Source organism: Tricharina praecox (genome assembly GCF_024521635.1).
Source record: "Tricharina praecox strain CBS 144465 chromosome Unknown BZA05scaffold_33, whole genome shotgun sequence".
Taxonomy (NCBI): Eukaryota; Fungi; Ascomycota; class Pezizomycetes; order Pezizales; family Pyronemataceae; genus Tricharina; species Tricharina praecox.
In genome coordinates, this window is record NW_026250435.1 from 84,339 (window position 1) to 103,328 (window position 18,990).

Consider the following 18,990-nt stretch of genomic DNA (forward strand, 5'->3'; position numbering starts at 1 on the left):
GTTGCCCCACAATCGATCAGCGCATGCGTGGCAATGATTTTGTCACCAAACGAAAGGTTACACAATACAACAAGATGTTTTCCTTCCATTGATGATTCTTCCACAACCATTCCTGACACTGAGAGACTAGACAAACAAAAAATAGGGGACATAGGAGACAAAGACTTATCCTGGGTACGACCAACAACAGTGCCATCAAGCGGTTGTTGGTTTAGGCTTTTCCCGACTGCTGGGAGGTCTCGCCGCAATCCTGGTTGCAGTTGTGATAGGTGTGAGTCGGGGCAACGGCTGCTCGGAACGGATTTCGGTTCTTGTTGGGGCAGTGCCTGGCCATGTGGCCACTTCCCCCACAGTACAGGCAGCGGCCTTCGCGGAGCCGGGCAACACGCTCTTGGTCTGGGATCCTGCGGCTATTGGCACTCAAGCCCATAGCTCCGGGGGCCGTTCCTGTGGCAGTGGTCGTCGCGGGCATGGTGTTGTGGGTGGTGTGCCTGGGCGGCGCCGTGGGGTGTGGGGCGCTACTCTGCCAAGGGGGGTTGGTGGTGCGGCGTCCCTCACGGAGTTGGAGGGCACGCAGCTCGGAGTCAAGGCGTTGACAGAGGGCCACAGACTCATCGTAGTTGAGGCCCTGAGTACGGCCCACAGGTTGCCGGTGGAGTTCGATGGATACTCCTTCTCGCAGCGCGTCAAGTTTCGCATGCTCGTCCCAATTGAGCTTGGAGACAAGCATCTGGAATTCCGCAAAGTAGGAGGTGAACTCCTTATTGCCTTGTTTCAGGTGGTGTAGCTTGGCTCGAGCTGTGGCCGCTGGGTCAGGGTCACCAAATGCGTTGTTCAGGAGTGTGATGATCGCATCAGCGTCGGTGAGGGTGATGTTGTGATTCTCGATGTACGGCAGGATCTGGGCTTGGGCGCGGCCTTCCAAGCGGTTGAAGGCATAGGCCATTCAGAGTGCTGGAGTTGGGAAACGGGCTGGGCCGCTGTACAGCTTGAGTGAAAGTTGCGCAACGAACCCTTCCAGTTTCTCGCGTGTTCTGTCGAACATGGCTGGGTCTGGGACACGCTCAGCACGGCTTTGAGGTTGGGTTTCGACGGTGGCGAGGCGGTTGGCGATGCGGCGGGCGTCAGCAAGTTGTTCTTCGAGGTCGTCGAATCGCCAGGTTGGTACGGCTATTGGGGACAGGGTGATTGCGCGGGCGAGGATTCTGAATTCGTTGTACAACCCCATCAGGGTTGCATCATGGGCGGGTGCATCATGATTAACGATGATTTCGAGTTGTTCGTAGATGGCGGCGGCAATTTCTCGGTAGAAGGTGGGTGCCACTGGTATTTCGTCCTGCTGGGGGACGTTGGGTAACTGAGTGTTGGTGGCCATGGTAGTTCGCTAGGTGGAGAGATAGGGGACGCAACAAAGTGTAACGGCACGGTCGGGCAAGGCTCCAGGTAGCGAAGTCGGGCTGGGGACCGGGTTCTGGGTTCGGCAGAGGCAAGACGGGTTCAGGGGACAAGGTGAGGCAGGGCTCAGTGCAGACGGCAACTGAGAACAGAGGCAGGGACAAGGACTACGGCGCAGACGGCAGCCGAGGCAAGGACAGAGGTAACAGTGATTGAATTAACAAGTTGTTGCGTGAAGAACTAAATACAGAGGGGCAACGGCCCGTTTATATAGAAAATCCTCCACTTCTTCCCGCAACCTGACAATGACCGTGGGCGTGTGCCAGACCCTGAGAAATCCACCTTGCCAGTACCTCACTTCCGTGACCCATACCCTGCGCAGCCGCACTACCCCTGCTTCCTGCACACAGCCCCAATCTCCTGCGACTCATTACTGCGCTATCCCTGCTCCCTGCACACAGCCCCTAATCCTCTGCAACTCATCCTTGCACTGCCGGTGCATTGCCTGTGCACTGCCTCTGTCACAGTTCAGAAATCCTGGCCTTAAGTAGCTACTGGGATGATGGCCATCAGCCATCAAAATACCTTTTGGTCGAGTGGTATAGTACTTTCCCAGTGTACTTTATTACAGCCTCCACACTCTCCCGATCCTTGCGCCGACCCTCCCTTCGTCATTCTGTCGCGAGCCCTGACATGCGCTGCCTGTGCACAGCCTCCCAACTCTCCTGATCCTTGCGCTGACCCTCTCTTCGTCATTCCGTCGCGAGTCGTGACACAGAGGGGCGTCGGCCCGTTTATATAGGAAATCCTTCACTCCTTCCTGCAACCTGACAATAACCGTGGGCGTGTGCTAGACCCTGAGAAATCCTCCTCGCCGATACCCGCTCCGGTGACTCAAACCCTGCGCAGCCGCGCTACCCTCGTTACCGGCACACAGCCCCAATCCCCTATGGCTCATTCCCGCATTGCCGCCCGCGCTGCCCCCGCGCTACCTTCCGACCCCTGTTCTGACTCGTCCTCGAACGTTCCGACCTGAGCGGTGACACTATTCTGATCACCCGAACTATCTAATCACATCTCTTGCGTGTGTCGTGACCTCCGATACCTATCGGGGTGTCACATTTGGCACTACAGGGAAGTTGGTCTTGTGAGGATTGCAACTTATTTTTCTGTCTTGAATGTTTGGGAAAGCTTCATGAGAAGGGAAGTGGGAATATAAGCTGTTTGATAAATCATGTTTCAGAGCCTGTTTGTACTAATTTACACATGTTGCTTTGTGGAAGAGCGCACTCGCTGAATGCCTTTTATATCACTCGTTGCCAACCTTTTTGCGTCAGCCCAAATTGGGCCAAGCTAGGAGATGCAACAAATATACTACTGCCAAACATGTAGGGGCTATCATAGATATCACCCGAAGTAGGTACCTCACATTATCTGCTGTTTTTTTCCTGGTACGTATGATACCTCCCGCATATATAGAATTCGCAATGTGGACCAGACTCTGATTACATCTGAATTGGTATCTTGATGATGAGGATCAAACCTATTCCTCCACCGACCTCACGCCGATACATACAGTACCGATCAATTCGTCACAGAGTGGTCGGGAAAAACGGCAGGATTGCCGCCTCTGTGGACGATAATGCACGTATGCATAACAACAGGGTACCGGTAAAGCAGAAAGGCGAGACCATATAACGAGTGACAGTGTTCGACACAGTCCGGTCGGAACTGCAGTCTGGACTATACGGACTGAAAAGATTCAGCCCAGTCCAGTCCGAGGCCAAGGACGGACGGACCGGACTATGTCGAACACTGACGAGTGACAGGAAACCGTCCAGCGAAACCTGCGATCCGTCCGTGGCTCGCCCTGGAAGTGCCCTGGAATTGCCGTGGATTCAGGACTGGATTCGCCAGGGAAATGCCCTCTCGCTACAGTGGATTCAGCATCCCTGCTCCCCACCCTGCTCCTCGCCCCGCTCGACCTACTGCCCACGATGCAGCCAGCGAGCTCGGCCTAGAAGCGAATCCTGTACTCGTACGCTCCAGTCCGTCCAGACGCATGGACGGGATTGGACTAGATACATCCAGTCCGTCCGGAGGTGTCTGTCGGACTGACTAGTCCACCGGTAAGGCCGGACGGGACGGACTGCAGTCGACTGCAGTCCAAACCCCGTTGAACAAATTGGCGGACGGGACGGACTACTTTTATCCCGTCCTCCAAAAGGCACAGTCGGGACTGGATCTTGGCAGTCCGTCCCGTCCAGACTATGGAGAACACTGCTCGTACGCGCGCTCGGAGACGCCTAGGGACCGACAGCAGTGGTGCCGTGAGCTGGGCCGGGAATGAACATATCGGCGATGACGAGGAGGAGAGGAGGACGATGAGGGCTAAACTCAGCGAGGAAGACGAGGAAGATGATATCTCCAATAGTGCAGACTACGCGTGGCGGAGCGTCTGCGGTCTTCACCAAGGAGAATGTTGGAACATTTAGGTAGATGAGAAGAGATAATCCATTCGATTCAGCAATAACATCAGCGGTGAGGTCTATCTTTAGATACATTATACATACAGACTGAGGTGCCGCCGGAGGGTCCTCGGCCCCGACAGCAATTCCCACTGAGTCTCGACCAAGCAACCAAAAAACAACAGCAGTTCATGTAGTACATAATTCAGCACCCGGCCCGTCATTAACAAATAAAAAGTGACCAATCCCGGCCGCAACATCTCTCCCATCCCCCCCCCCCCCCCCCCCCTTTTTTTTTCTTCTGTTTAATCAGTAATTGCATGCGACCTATCTAGATCATGGCAATATCGCCCCGTTCACCCCCCCCCCCGTTTCCACGCCACTGTCCAACCCAGCTTTCACTGAGCGGCCCGATGTGGCTTTCCCTGCCCTCCGCCCTGGCAGTTCCCAAAAGTATATCTCCGCCATTTACCCCGCGCCCGCACTTGATCGGCACCGAACTCAAACCCCCGCCCGCACTCGACCCCCCGACCGCACTTACCCTCGCGCCCTCGAGTCTTCCCACCTCGCCGCACTTCTCTGGTCCGCTATTCTACGTCGCCTGGCTCCTCCTCCTCCTCGAGTCGCCTCAGCTCCGCTCGCTCTTCCCGCTCCCTCAGCTCCCATTCCGACACCTCACTTCTCCCATCCCGCCTAACGAAGTAAGTCAAACAACATGGGAAATAACACAAGCTAAAACACAGCTTCAGGGCCCCGGGTAGGCTATTAAGAGATGCGACGTGGCCAAGATGCACGACCGCTCCCAACCCCTTCACCCCTTGCTGAATGAACCCAAACAATTATTGCACGCACCCCATGTGGAAACACAGCTCCGGAGCAGAACACATCATGACGGCATCAAACACCGCCTAGTCAGAGCACATAGCGTCTGCCACGCGCACCTCCGCTTCAATCACACCATCGCCGGAGCCGCCTTCCAGTCCCCGGCGGGTAAAAAGAATGCCCGATTGAAAACCGGTACACAAACTTCCAGATCGACGTTGGAGGACTTTGCCGAACCCGCCGCAAAAACACAAGCGAGCCATTCGACGTGGCGATCGTAGACGCCACCAAATATCGTCGAGGGAATCTTCGCCGACTCGGAGATGTTCACGACGGTGGACAAGTGGCGCATCCAGCCATGGTGTATCGTGAACAGTTGCCCCAAGTCGTAAGCGTCGCGATAGACGTTGCTCGGAAGCGCACCATCAGCGATGAGGAACCTCACCGCCGCAGCCGCCCGTTCTTTGAGCAACCCAATGTACTCATACACGCGGATGAGTTCCAGCTGAAAAGGGGGATTTTTGTGTGCCTTTAGTGCGTACTTGGTGCACTCCACTAAAATCACCTCAAATCGAACCACCGGGCCACACTGTAGCTGTTTCAACTCCTGTTCTAGAAGCCCGCGGATATGATCGGCCTTGTACGGCGGGATATCACCGAAAGTAGCCAGCACGTTTTTTATCAACCAGTTCTCGACCTGGCGCAGAAAGTCGGGCTTTTCCGCAGCATCCATATGGCGTATGAAAGACTGAGCGACAGGTGCTGCTACGGGAATCCAGTCGTCGATACAGTGATTCCATAGTGTTTGCCTGCCACCTTCCAACATGGGCTTTGATTGTCCCTCGTGGCTATTGGCATCGACGAACGCCATTCTCGCCGCAACCCGCTTATGATGCACCCGCAAGGTGCGGTCCGGATCAGGACGAATCTCGGTCAGAAATTCAGCGGCGTGCAAACTACATCTGTAGAAGTTCGAAAACGTGCGGTACACCTGGCTCTTCTCCTTCGGTCCGCAAGCCATGATGTGAATGGCGTTTTTGTCCGGAGGAATCTGTCTAGTAATGCCAGGCCACATACCTGCGTAGCAGGCGGTAGTCACGATAGAAACCCTGGAATCTCGGGGGATGCCCTTCAGAGCATTGTATATTTCCAACTTGGTAACATATTCGTCGTCAAGCATCGCGTAACCGTCTGCGGCACCGTGGGTAAGAATGCACACAAGCAGCGAGTCCCCACTCTTAAGCATGCGCACGCTCTCCACCATCTGCTCCAAAAATTCCTTTTTGAGCACCCCCCGCTGGGATTGTAAGTTTCGCTCACTCGAATGTACGCCTGCGACGCGAGTGTTTCGCTGAGCGAGGTAATGCCGCATCAGAGCGATGATGTCGGTTGTCATGGCGACATCCGCGGAACGTCCGCCGTTGACGACGATCACGTACTTCATCTTCTTTGTGGATAACAGTGTCAGCATGAAGAGAGATTTGGAGAAAGAATATCTTACCACTTCCAGTATACTAGCGAATCCTGCCCAGCGGATGTAGGAAGAGCTGGGGGGAGGAGAGCAGCAGCCGGAAGACACGGAGATGATGGGTAGGCTTGTTGGCGCGGATCGACAGGCGAGGTGTTCACGCGTTCAACAATCGGGATTCACAGTTTAAATAGTCGTCGGTGACTGTGTTGTGTCAAGCTTTGTATGCTGGCCCCCGGGAGATGTTGTCACGAATAAGGTTCCACGGCGGGCGGTCGAGACCTAGTGCTGTCAGGGGCGGGGAACTTTCGGCGGCACCTGTATGGTAAACGGAGACTTCGCCGCCGATGATATTATTGCTGTATGGAATGGATTTCCTCTGTCCGTCTACCCAAATATTACAACATGTTGGTTGGAGGTTGATGGTTGAGGTTGTGAAGGTGCTAGGATAGTGTTCTTCTATTGAGCAGTAGGAAAGAGCATGTGGACCTTCGAAGGTTCTGAGCCAGTGCGACTAACACTCTAAAGCTTGGGCTTTCGCCCATGGCCCGGTGCACGGCTTGTTTGTAGATCGGGACGATGGGGGAGATGAAAAGTGGGGTTGATGGTGGGCGAACGATTGGTTGATGGTGATGATCTTGGTCTCGGTCCAGAAGAAGGTAAACAAGAGAGTCCCCCAGCTCCGCTCCTCGTCCCCTCCACCCCGGCCAGGTGTTAAACCCGACCCATCTATACACAGGCCACGGGGAATGGGTCTTTGCTTAGCCCACTGGGCGGATACTGAAGGGGACCGGGGCCGCAGATGGCCCACAGCCAATTTGTGCGGAAGAGTTGTAGTCAGGGTGTGTAGAGCGAGTCACAGGTCAGACGAAGAAATCAATTATTATTTAAAGTAATGAAGCGAGTCAAAAGACCCGATAGAATAAGTGGCACACTTAGAGAAATCAGGGGAGAACTTGTCTCGAGAAGGTGGCGGTCAGAGAAAGATAATTAACAAGCGGCCTTCCTCCCAAGAAAAGTGGGCACTCCCCCGATTAAATACAACCAAGCGGCGAAAATTAGCCGACCCCGCTAGACGTCGTCGGGAGATAATATTGATTTCACCGACCCTAGGCCGTCACGCCATCGCCAAAGTTGATAGAAAGGAGCAAAACAAAACAAAACCGACGCGCAAAAAAGAAGAGGCTCATCCCAGCAGCACCCTGATCCGCCAACCAGACCAACGTCTTGGCGCTAAAACCTTCCCAAGGTCCGCAGCCAAGGGTCGGATAGAAGCGCCCAGACGTCAGTCCTGGCCACATCCCACAATACGCTACATAGCGGGGAGCCTGATGGGATTCTTGCGGCGTTGACGAGGATGTAATGCTGACACCCTCGGCGGTATGGGTGCGGTGGATTACATAGGGCGGGCGGCGAGCGCCGAGTGGTGAGATGATCCGCGTGGGAAACAAACTTAAACTAAGGAAAATGGTGTCCACGGTCGATTCGTGGGTGGAATATCTATGGAGCTAGAATCTAGATCCCGGTGAGGGGAGGATGATGTGAGAAGACTCACAAGGGTTATACCTTAAAGCTTATGGTAGGGTGTGCGCAGAGATCGGCAACGTCTAATCTATTATGATGTACTTTTAGTGGCAACGGTGAGGCATGAGTTTAAACTTTGAGTGGAACGGGGTTCCGTCTCGACGGATGGGAGGGTCTCTGGCATCATGGCTCTTTGAGGGATAGAGTATCTTCCGCGGTCCGGCGTTTGGTCGCGACGTTCGGATCGTAGAAGCAGATGGTATGTAAATAAAGCTCACGTGAGCTCGTATGGTCGCGAAAGGGGGGCAATAGTTACATCGGGCTCTTTGTTTCGAACTGTCTGAGCGATGCTTGTTGCTTTCACGGAGCTTCTAGAATTCCACAAACAGAATCCTCTTATCTCGCGTCTGTGCGGCCCTGTCATCTTCAGGGCTGGAGCCTTGTGGTGGTAGTCTGTGTCACCGTGTTTGAGTGTGTGAGTGTGATTGCGTCCACGCGGAGAAAACAAACATAATCCCGCACCTGGCTCCGTGGACGCGCTGACTGTTTCGCGGACACTAGAATAGTACGTTTCAAACTTTCAAGACCTTGGTGAAGATCTGGGCGGGTTGACAGCTATGGTATGGTATGTCCATACCAGTATCTATATGTACGCCTCCGATAATTTCCTCCGACGGTCAAGACGCCCTTCCGTCGCAGGGAAAAACTGCCGCGTTGGTGGCATCCTTGTCTCTGGCCGGTTATTGGCTGCAGCTTATGCAACGATCTCCGTGAATCTTCGCGACTAGACGTGCAGCTCGTTAGGGCATACAGTACGGTACATCACGATACTTCAGAGGAGGAGGAGGACCCAGGAGGAGGATCACTGAGCGCAAAGGCGAGGCAAGCGCCTTCCCCTGAACAATTATGCATCTCGGTGGAGATGCTGCCGACATACGAGGCCGCGAGAAGGCAGCCAATCGAACGTCATTTTTCTAGGGAAAAATATCCCAGCTATATAGGGCGGGCATGTTGACGAGTTGTGGCGGCCATTCAACGACGACGAAACAACTGGCAGAACGATGGAACCGATCACCTATCACGTCGCCAGCCAGTACTTGGTCTCAGAGGGGCTCGAGGGCTTCCTCGAAGCCGACCGCATGATGTCGCGCCGCGAATCATGCTTCTGTGCGCCCGAGCACGAGCACGAGATGCCGCACGCAGCTGCGGCCCGCCACCAAACTGTGAGTCCTATGTGTCACGTGCCGACCGCACACTTGCTGATCCTGAAGGTTCCCGCTCTCGCGCTGCGCGCCGGATTGGCCGAATCCGATGATCAGCCGGAAATACCGCGAGACGTGCATGATCACCAGGTAGGGATCACCGTCGAAGCAGCCGACCCGGTCCCGTCCGCCGCCGGGATAAGCGAGGCAATGACGGCCGGCGCCCGAGCGGGTGCTCCCGCAGAATCGTGCACAGTGCTGTACCTCGGCGACGGAGCCGCGCTGTGCCAGAGCAGTAGGGAAGACATCCAGAGGACGAAGGCATCCTTCGGTCCGTCGTCGTCGGCGCTCTCGGCCGACGGCTGCGGTACCGCCGAGACCACCGTAGGTCCCCCGTCGGCGATCCACGCGATTGCGACGGCCGGCAATACCCTGTGCTATGTGGCGATATGCGGCGTCTGCTACATCTCCGTCGGACCGTGCATATCATCAGAGATCGTGCGAGCGTGGCAAGCGCACACGCTGAGAGTGAGTGAGCTCACACTGCAATGAAGGCGCGAAATCAATCTGACATCCCCACAGTGCCAGGGTGAAGAGAGCTCTCGGGGTTCCCGCTCCGAATCCCCGCCGCTGGGCCGCTGGCTCGACACGCCCTCCCAGGAAGACGCCGATCTCGACGCCATAGCCTCAGCCGCCAGTTCTAGCTACGGCACGCCTCCGCCACCTCCCGGCTACGTCCCCTCACCCTACCTCTCGCCATACCCCGACCGCGAAGCCGACGCGCGCAGCAGCATCGGCGGCTCCAGCGGCGCCATCTCCGGTTCCTCGGTGCTCTCCTCTCCGAGCAGCAGCGGCATGCGTTCCGTCGGCTCGCGCAAGACTCTCGCGAGCCGGCGTCGCGCACGCCGACGGAAGCCCTCATGCACGTTCACACACACGCCGGTTCCCTCGCACCCCGGCGACGCCGTCGCCGACGGCGCGCCACGCTTCACCTGCACGTTCTGCAGCCGGGTATCGTTCCCAACGGTGGGGAACTGGACGCGGCACGAGGAGGTGGTGCACCTGATCCTCAAGAAGTGGATCTGCGCGCCGGACGGGGCGCGAACGCGGCAGGGGAACTGCGTCTACTGCCGGTGCGGGCCCTGCGATACGGCGAAGTGCGAGTATTCCTGTCGCAGCCGCTGCGCGGAGAAGGGGGAGGACCAGCGCACGTTCGCGAGGAAAGACCACCTTAAGCAGCATCTGATGACTGTCCACCGCGTCCGCTGGAGTTCGCCGTTTAATCGCTGGTTCGTCGATACTGGATTGCCGGTGCGCTCGAGATGTGGCTTCTGCGGAGAGTGCTTCGATAGCTGGGCTATGAGGAAGAAACATGTCGCCGCTGAGTTCAAGAACGGCAGGAAGATGAGTCAGTGGCGCGGCGATTGGGGGCTGACCCCCGATTGGGCGAGGAAACTCGATAATGCTGTCCTGCCAGAGTTGGTGTTCGCCGTAAAGGTTACCGACGATGATCTGGCGTTTTTGGAGTGCAAGGTCGTGGAGTAATGATACACCTACAGCCAAGTTCTCTGAGGGAGAGAGATGCGGTCCATAGGTATTAGGAGAAACTGGTCCTGCGAATGTGGTCAGATTATAGATGTATGTACATATTTACGGCAACCGCCTAGACGGAGGAGCGTGAGGTTCGGAGCGCAGGCACATTCCGGCGTTGGTGATTATAAGGAACTCGGGGGGACCCAGAACTGACCACCGGGAAGTCAGCTGGGCACGATGGCACATAGATACAGGTCCCCCGAGTGGACACGGCGGACAGGAACCAGTGGCCTTTCTTTCAAGGTGACCTGGATGTATGATAGAAAACGTGCGGTATGTAATTCTATAGAATAGATGCCTGGGGGCTTCTACTTGTCCTTGTATATACCATGTCGAATGCGCCGGGAATGCGCCATCTACCACCCGTAGCGCAAAATCAATCATCATGAAATGTACTGCTAGAGCAAACCGTTCCAGACTGCCATACCCAGCACCACCGCCAACACCACCTCCGAGCGCGCGGTACATCTTTTCGACACCGCACTCTGATCCCGTCCCGTTGCCGACTCCCGCTCCCGCGTAAGAACCCACAAATCCCCCGTCGAATCCGCAGTGACAAATACCTGCCCCTCCCTACCGACCGCCACACCCGCGGGCCGAAAGCACGCATCCGGGCAGCTCCCCAAGTCCTCATTCCACATGACCCTAGTCTCAGGATCCTTCTCGCCGCTCGTCTTCCTCGGCTGCCCATCGTCGCTAAAATCGAGCACGGCAACGTGGTATCCCACGGGGTCGTCGCGGTTCCACGAGCCGTGGAACGCCACGAACGCCGAGGTGCTCCCGTTGAACGCCAGCGACAGCGGCGCCGTGTGCGCGGCAAACGTGAGGCGCGGAGAGCGGAACAGGTCGGAATTGCACGTGGCGTCCGTGGATGTCTCGTTCGGCGCGAGCGCGAATTGCGAGCCGATGCTGAGTGAGCCGGCGCGCGGGATCGCGGTGGGGTCGTACACGGCCACGCACGAGGGCTGGATACAGTTTAGCGATGTACAGTTGGTTACGGTACCGCAAACGTTCAAACCGGGCACACATACATAACCGTAATTCGCCGCCTCCTCAGGAATCCCATCCAGACCTCCATGGTAGTTCAACTCCTCGCCAGGATTATCCCTATGAAAATCCACTCCGTACCTGGTTACCTGGTCCGCCGAGTTCTCCACGCTCCAAATCCCGCCGTCGGCCGGATTCTCCGCCACGCCGACCGAGTTCCGCAGGCCCCATCCGAGCACGACGCCATCGCGCGTATAGTCCGCCGGCTTCCCCGTGCCAATCGCCGTGGTGTTGAACACCTTTATCATCGACCGCCCGCTGGCGAGCGACGTCGTGCCCGCGTCGAGGTTGCTGTTGGACCCCCGCGAGATGAGCAGAAGGTCGGCGTGCCGAGAGGGAACGAGCAGCGTTCGGGTTATGTGCCCCGCGGAGGACATGCCCGAGACTAGCTCCCGACGGTTCGTGGCGGCAAGGCGCGAGCTGTCATAGCTCCAGGAGAAGGCGGAGCCGGAAGTGGACGCATAGCTGTAGTTATGGAACTGGGTCAGTCCACACTTGCACTCTGCACTGCGGCAGCCGATCGGATACGGTATGTACATACAGTGTTTTCCCGTCCGGCGAGAGCGCCAGTCCGTGGTTGAAATGATCGCCCTGTAGAGAAAGGACGCCGCTCGTCAGCGCCTCCGATTACCCCACTCTCGCTAGGGGGGGAGGAGAGCTAACTAACCGTCCCATCACTCGCCACGACCACAACCGTCCTCTCGACGCCGCACCCCGCCGCGTCAAGGACCAACCCCACCACGCCTTGCTCTGACCCCGAAACCAGCAGCTGTCCACGGTCGTCGATGACTACGCTCCTCGGACGCGACAGGCCTGATGCGATACGATGAGCAGTGTATCCCGCAGCGACGGCGGGCGTAGCGTACGCCAATGGTGCCGTATTCGCCGACGGACAAGCAGACCGCTGTGCAGCGCAGAGTGCCGTGCCGAAAAGAAGCAGCAGCAGGAGGAGGGGGAGTGGTGAAAGAGCCATGAATCCCGTCGCGATGTGGAGCGTGGCATGTAGCAATCATACCGCTGCCAGGCCAGGCCGTGGCATTCGTCATGCTGTGAAAGCGCATGCAGCTTTGTCTCGTCTTGTCTTGGTACTCTACTCCAATCGCATTACAACCTGATTCGTGGAGTACGGTAGCCAGTATTTAGCCGGGATACGTGCTGCGATCACCATTCCCACCATAGCACTCGGTTTTGTAAAACATTGAGCACTCGCTTGTGGTGCTTACTTCAGTCGGCACATGGGTGTGTGGAGGCTGGAGAGCCAGATTCTGTTATTATGATGTGCCACTGAGGCGTCTCGGACAGATAAATCAAGATGGAGAAAACACCGGTATATTAAAGCAGTGACGAAAGTCGGTACGGTTTTTTGGCGGGGATCTGGCACACTATATCACTCGCTCGATCGGTGATTGCACACGATGCGAGAATCTAAACAAGGCAGGCGGAGGGGAGGAGAGCACTCAGGTTGAGGAGCTGGGATCACTCCCGCTGTTCTTCCGCACACCTCCTTCATGGAATCTCCTAACTCTTCATCACGGGGCCAGGTGGAGTCAGGAGCGGAGTTTGTCGTTTTATAGTGTTATTTGCTTAGTGCGCTCTACATGCATTGAGTGGACAAGCCAAGGGGAGCCACATCGAGCCGCTTGACGAGAGTTCAATATCTAAGTACCTAGTCATTGGGATTGCCAAAACTGCCGAAACGAGTAAGACGACGGTTGCGAGGGTGAACTGGATTATCGGTTTCCTATCGGTGTGGGCCCTGGGTGGGTCATGCACAGATCAGTTCCGTGACGTTCTGGTACCTCTCTTCAGGTAAACTCAAGAGCAGTCAATGACTATTGCCCGAAAATGAAAGGCACAGTCATTGGAGGCGAGATGACTACATATCAATAAGCATAACATCGACTACGTCAACAAAAGGACATAGTAAAGCACAAAGTCAACAATGGAAAAAGTATCGCTCCGATGACGCGAATCCGTCAGAGACCTCCGTCCAACCCATCTTTTAATTCCCCCGGAGGTCCTCTGAAGACGCAATGTCTATTCCCACGCTGAAGCATGCAGACTATAATAAACCCTTCTGTCAGCAAACACTGCTATTCGATCTCACAGCGCTATCGTGGGCGTACCCGTTCCGCGTCCAAACACCACATCGATCCGCAGCCTACTAGAAGCCACGGCCACTGCCCGCTCTTCTTCTCTTCAGCTCTCCCGTAAACGTTTTTCCGTTCAACAAGAGAAGCAGGGTGTGCAGCGGAACCACCCAAGACGCCAACGACGGGCACTGAACGTCGAGCAGGCATTGCCCGGCCACCCAGCTCAAGCAGCCCAGATTCGTAACCGCCGCGGCACCGGTCGTTAAGATCAGAGCCAGATTGAGAAGCCCTGGCGAGTCCTCCGTCACTCCGCCTTTCTCCTGTATCCCGCTCTCGCACGCCTCTAGTGTACCGGTAGACAGCGACTTGGTCTCGTCCATCGCAATTGTTGCGCTTCGTTTCCGTCCGGTATGGTAGACAAGTTACCGGTGTTGTCGCTGCGCTCAATAATATTTCCACTCCGTTTTCTTTGCGTTGATGAGTCGAAGACTTTTAGCTGCACAGTGCACACGCAGAGTCGGCAGGGGATCCTCCTGCTATTTATTCGCAAAAACGTTCATTGCGCCCCAGAGAATGTGAGATGGGTGGCAGTGTGGTCGGACAAGGTGTAATAGTGCTGCTGCGGTGCATCTCGTTTATACAGGGACCTTGCCGGTTGGTGGTCGGTCCACGTCAGCCGGGCCAGGTGTCTCCATCCAGTGTGCATGGTTGGTTTGCGTTGTGGCTGTTGCAGCAACAACTGACCTAGAAGGGTTGCATCGGTGACGGCTGATTCGCTGAGGCCAGCAGCCACACAGAATCCGGAAGGCACTGGTGGGGGACTCAGCTTGCAAGTGTAGAAGACCACCGCCATGGACCTCATGCGGAGTGGCATCAAAACGCTTGGCATCAGGACCGCAGCGTAGCACAGAGCACTTAACCAATGGTTCTATAGTGTAATGGTTAGCACGTCGGATTCTGATTCCGGCAATCCCGGTTCGACTCCGGGTAGGACCTTGTTTTTTTCTTATTTATTGTGCATCGGTCCTTCCTGTTGTTTTTGTTATCAAGTGCTACCGCTCCGTAAATCCAGTAGTGATTGATACTAAGACTTGCAATGTAACCCCTGCGTTACTGTTCCCGGGTGGGAGACACCATAGAATCTGGCTAATTTATTGGAGATAACTTTCTTCGAAAAGAAGCTTGCTTGCGTGCATGCCGAATGGCACCGCACTCGAATCGGAAACGATCTCAATCTGCGTTTGTATAGGTATATATTCTCTGATCTCACCAGTGTGGAGTACGTCAGGTATCCTCTAGGCAAATTGGGGTGCCTCGAAAGGAAGAGAAGGTGTTGAGACCGCCTACTGGTACTCCCGAAACGCGATACTAGATAGAAGTACTGAAGCCCAAGATTGTGGTTTTTCCTGAGCATCAAGGACATAGTTAAGCCGGTGCCACTCGAGTTAGGAAGCCTTCCAACTAAACTCAAGCTGGCCCGTGGGTAAGGTAAGGGAGGCTGCTTATTTACATCGTATCGTCTGTATGGAAGGCCAGCACGACTGTTCAACTGGAATTTCAATCCGAAGGCCTTTATTCGTGTCGGTAGCTGCTATGTTCGTGCAGCGGTTAATTCATCATGAGGGTTGCAGATGTTTCAGTAGCCCATCGCCGTGGATTGGTAAAAGCACATTCCCATATTCAGCTGAAGAGACACTACAAAGCATTCCAGATACACTTGCCACATCGCCGACAAGCACCTGGCCGCCCCTTTGGCCTCGTTGGCCAATTTACCGGAACACCAAACAACGGTTTATTATATCGGCACAATTGTTCAGCACCAGAAACCACCCATTTCATCCAGATCACCTTTAGCCCAATTCGCACCTGGAGAGCATTCTTCCGTACGTATGGCTCCAAGATTATGTCCTGTCGTCGCATCTTTCCCCATCCACTAATAATCGATAGTTCAAACACCGCGATGGGGACGGCTTTGTTAGTCGTCGACAAAGCCTGGCGTTCTACTGCATCAGATGTGCTTCTAGATATCTATGTGCATACGGCCAGCGAATATCTTTGCGTTCAGAGACCGTTTACTAGGTTTCATTCCAACGCGTACATGTTGCTTACTGCAATCAAGCGCAGCCTCCCAACTGTCTCACGTTGCTGCACGCTGGTCTTTCAACTTCTTAGCTACCGCTTTGCGTGAGACTGAACGACTACCTATCGCTGACGCTGGCGAATTGAGCCTTGGGTGATTCCCCTGCCTACATACTAGTGATTTCAACTCTATGTATTTTTCAGCTAACTTCCGATCGCCACAAATGATGTTCTGAACTGTTGCCGTGTGCTGATTCGGAAGAAAAAGAAACCGACGTAGGAACCGGTGATAGCTATAATAAATGGTCCCCGGTGGAGCATCGGATCCAGCCCTTTCGACAATTCAGGTCCGTCAAAAATTCTCCAACCAACTGCTGCGATACCGAGCATACCATCATGGATTCTACTATCCTCTTTGTACTCTCTGTTACTCTCACTCCCGCTTTTGGAAGTCCTGTCGGTACCATTCCCGACTCCTCCGTCACCGGCTCAGGAACCATCGAAACCGAGCCGGGCTATGTTCCGAATCCTTCGGGCCGTGGAACCATCGGCCTTCTCTTAACCGCCGTCATCACCTTAACGCTTTGCTGCTACACCTCGATCCATCTCAACATTGCGCCTGAGAAGTACTACTGCGCGTTCATTCCAAACACCTTTGTCTACAAAGTCAATTGGGTGTTTCTCACGTTGTGCGGGCCGGAGTATGTCGTGATCAAAGCCTGGGATCAGTTCGTAAATGCGGTATGGCTACGCGAGGAGCTGCGAAATATACACGAGCAGGCAACAAAAAATCTTTAGCAACCACGAATACCGCCTCGTCACAGTCACACCCCGAGCAGCACGAGATCAACCTCTCGGAAACTACGGCACCTGATAGATCTTGACCAACCGCTGGCCCCTTGTTATCAACACCCGACCTCGAGAAGCACCAGGCGGAATGTGCAATTTCAGAAACCCCGGTAAACGCCAACGTCAATCGGCCGCTTAGGGCCCTATATACTCTACTGAAGGAGACGAATTTGGATTACCCAAAATTCCATTACCTTCGGAAATTCATTAAAGACACATGGAAGCCCAGGAAGGACTGTCCCTACTCCATAACTACCGCCTTCTTTATTCTCATGGGTGGGGTTTCCGTCGACGTTGGGAGCCTGACGAAGGAGGATGACAAGCTACGGGAAATCGAGTGGATCGCGTTGTCACCTAATGGATTCCTCAAGATGGCGAGACTGAGGCTCATCGACGTGCACAAACTGAGCCTCGAGCCAGAAATCCTTGACCGCAGCAGAGAATATCAAGTGTCGTGATTATGGCGTTGTTTCCAACGGTGATTATCATGTTTTTTTTTGGAACGAATCGATTCATAGGCGCCTGATGAAAAATGCGGACGGCAAGCCGTTGACAAGAAGACTGGTATTACACTTTGGAGTTGTCGATTGGTGTTTTTTTCTTCGTGCTATATTTCCTTTCCTTATACTTCTCGCGGCCCTGCCTCTGATTTTTTTTCTTAGAATCTTCATAGTGGTGGAATCTTTTATTAGTGTTCGCAGTCTCCCCGTTGGTTCTTATGCTTCCGTTGTCTGGACGGATTTTTGGCCGCATATCTGAGTCGGTTTCTTTTTCTCGAACATGTTCGATCGCACGAGGCTGGATGATGGGTGTCTAGGACTGGGCAGTGTTGGGTTTTACATATGTCTACAGAGCGCAAGTACACAGCTGGGGAGGTGGCAGAAAGGATTGGGACAAGGTTGAATGAAAGCACTGGCACAATGAGTCAACCTTGACTATCACGATCACGTTTCGAATCGCTGCCACACGTTCTGCTTACTGTCCGGCGGTGATTACTGGTCAACCTGCAGCGCATGAGCCCCGCCAACCGCAATGTGACGAATGACTGATCCTCCTGGCCAATGAATATACACAGGCATGCTTCAACAGACCTCCGCAAACGCCGGTGGGGGTTTTTTTTCCTCTTGTCCGCAAACGACGAAGGGTTGGCCGCACAACCCAACGATACGCCACGACGCAGCCTGCACTCATCACTTGGAGGATCGATTCGCCGTGGGAACCAATCACCGCCGCGGCCAAGACACTCTGCTACCTAGTGGACTACACGCAAGCAAAAAAAAAAAACCGGCAACCGTCCAACAGCGTTACGGGAAGTGCGAGCAACCGCTGGAGGTGGGGCTTCCTCCGTTCTCGCGGAACCAGTGCGTCCCAGTGCGTCCCAGTGCGTCCCATTGCGTTCCGCTCATCCTGACGACGACAACTCTCCGAGAGACATCGAATAGGTGTCCCGGTGGACAATGCAATCGGGTGTCATGGACTCGCCCACTGCGAACGCGTGCGAGGTCGTGCGCATACGTGCACGTACTATCACTCGTGCTGGAGTATAATGTACCTATGTACCTACCATGTTGAGCCATTTAATAAAGTGATAGGCCTCATGGCAGCCTTGTATGAGGGCGATTTTGACACAGCCCTGATGAGAATTTTTTAGTTATATTTGTATTTTTTTTGTTAGTCTTTTCGTAAATATGGCTTAGTCAAGGTTTTCAAATCCCAAGTCATATTGTTGAATAAAGCTTGCTCAATCCTGAGTGCTGTGAAAATTGTTTGCGGCTCGTAAGCCTTCTGCAGCGCCTACCAGCCGTCACGCCTTAGAAGCTCATAGGGGGTTCGTAAGGATGCTATAAGGAATTTTGACAAATAAGGGTTACTAGAAGTAGGGCTTATACGCTCATAAGGATTCTTGAAATCCTAATGACTTCTTCTATGACAAGTCTTATGAGCTCATAAGGGTCATAAGGATGCTATCAGCAATTTTGATAAATAAAGGCTAGTGAGGCTTATACGCTCATGAGGATTCTTAAAATCCGAATGAATTCTTCCGCGACAAGTCCTCTGTATTTATCTCATGCAATGCTTATCACTTATTGATGGTCTTCACTTACCGATGCTGTTCCTCCGCCCCCTGATGTATGTACCTACACTACTCTCCTTCCCCGCTCCCGAGTCCGCCGCTCCCAATTCTCATACCCTCCTCTACTCACCATACGGTGTCCTGCTACTGCTCCTCGCCGTGGATACTGCACTGGCAGCGAGAGGAGGAGCTGTTAGCAAGAGGATGACGATGCGCCTACCTTGTATGTAAAAACTCGAAAGTGCGGTTTATTGCCGACTGCCATCAGTGCTCCCGATAGTCCCGTCCGGACGGCAGTCTAGACTAGACAGACTGCATCAGTTCAGTCCAGTCCATAAAATTAGAGGACGGTCAGTCCGTCCCAAAGATTTGCCGC

General features: G+C 54.5%; 4 protein-coding genes and 1 non-coding gene across 5 annotated transcripts; 3 read left to right on the forward strand and 2 right to left on the reverse strand.

The window, feature by feature from the left end:
* Positions 1-4,719: 4,719 nt before the first annotated feature.
* On the reverse strand, positions 4,720-6,481 carry BZA05DRAFT_181905 (uncharacterized protein). Its single transcript, XM_051479312.1, has 2 exons — positions 6,187-6,481; positions 4,720-6,132 (listed from the first exon to the last, which is right to left on the reverse strand). Exon 2 carries the CDS (start codon positions 6,127-6,129, stop codon positions 4,816-4,818), a length of 1,314 nt encoding a protein of 437 aa, XP_051335524.1. The 5' UTR covers positions 6,130-6,132; positions 6,187-6,481; the 3' UTR covers positions 4,720-4,815.
* A 2,257-nt stretch (positions 6,482-8,738) lies between these two features.
* Positions 8,739-10,764, forward strand: BZA05DRAFT_439181 (uncharacterized protein; the record flags this gene model as incomplete). The annotated part of the gene is made up of 3 exons (XM_051486528.1): positions 8,739-8,900; positions 8,949-9,407; positions 9,462-10,764. 3 exons carry the CDS (start codon positions 8,739-8,741, stop codon positions 10,422-10,424), a joined length of 1,584 nt encoding a protein of 527 aa, XP_051335525.1. The 3' UTR covers positions 10,425-10,764.
* Positions 10,765-12,617, reverse strand: BZA05DRAFT_410685 (soluble quino protein glucose/sorbosone dehydrogenase). The gene is made up of 4 exons (XM_051484927.1): positions 12,187-12,617; positions 12,061-12,110; positions 11,504-11,984; positions 10,765-11,437 (listed from the first exon to the last, which is right to left on the reverse strand). Exons 1-4 carry the CDS (start codon positions 12,490-12,492, stop codon positions 10,871-10,873), a joined length of 1,404 nt encoding a protein of 467 aa, XP_051335526.1. The 5' UTR covers positions 12,493-12,617; the 3' UTR covers positions 10,765-10,870.
* A 1,919-nt stretch (positions 12,618-14,536) lies between these two features.
* Positions 14,537-14,608, forward strand: BZA05DRAFT_t277. Its single transcript has one exon. It is a non-coding gene; the product is annotated as a tRNA-Gln (tRNA).
* A 1,479-nt stretch (positions 14,609-16,087) lies between these two features.
* Positions 16,088-16,998, forward strand: BZA05DRAFT_422115 (uncharacterized protein; the record flags this gene model as incomplete). The annotated part of the gene is made up of 2 exons (XM_051485773.1): positions 16,088-16,432; positions 16,702-16,998. 2 exons carry the CDS (start codon positions 16,088-16,090, stop codon positions 16,996-16,998), a joined length of 642 nt encoding a protein of 213 aa, XP_051335527.1.
* Between the last annotated feature and the right edge of the window lie 1,992 nt (positions 16,999-18,990).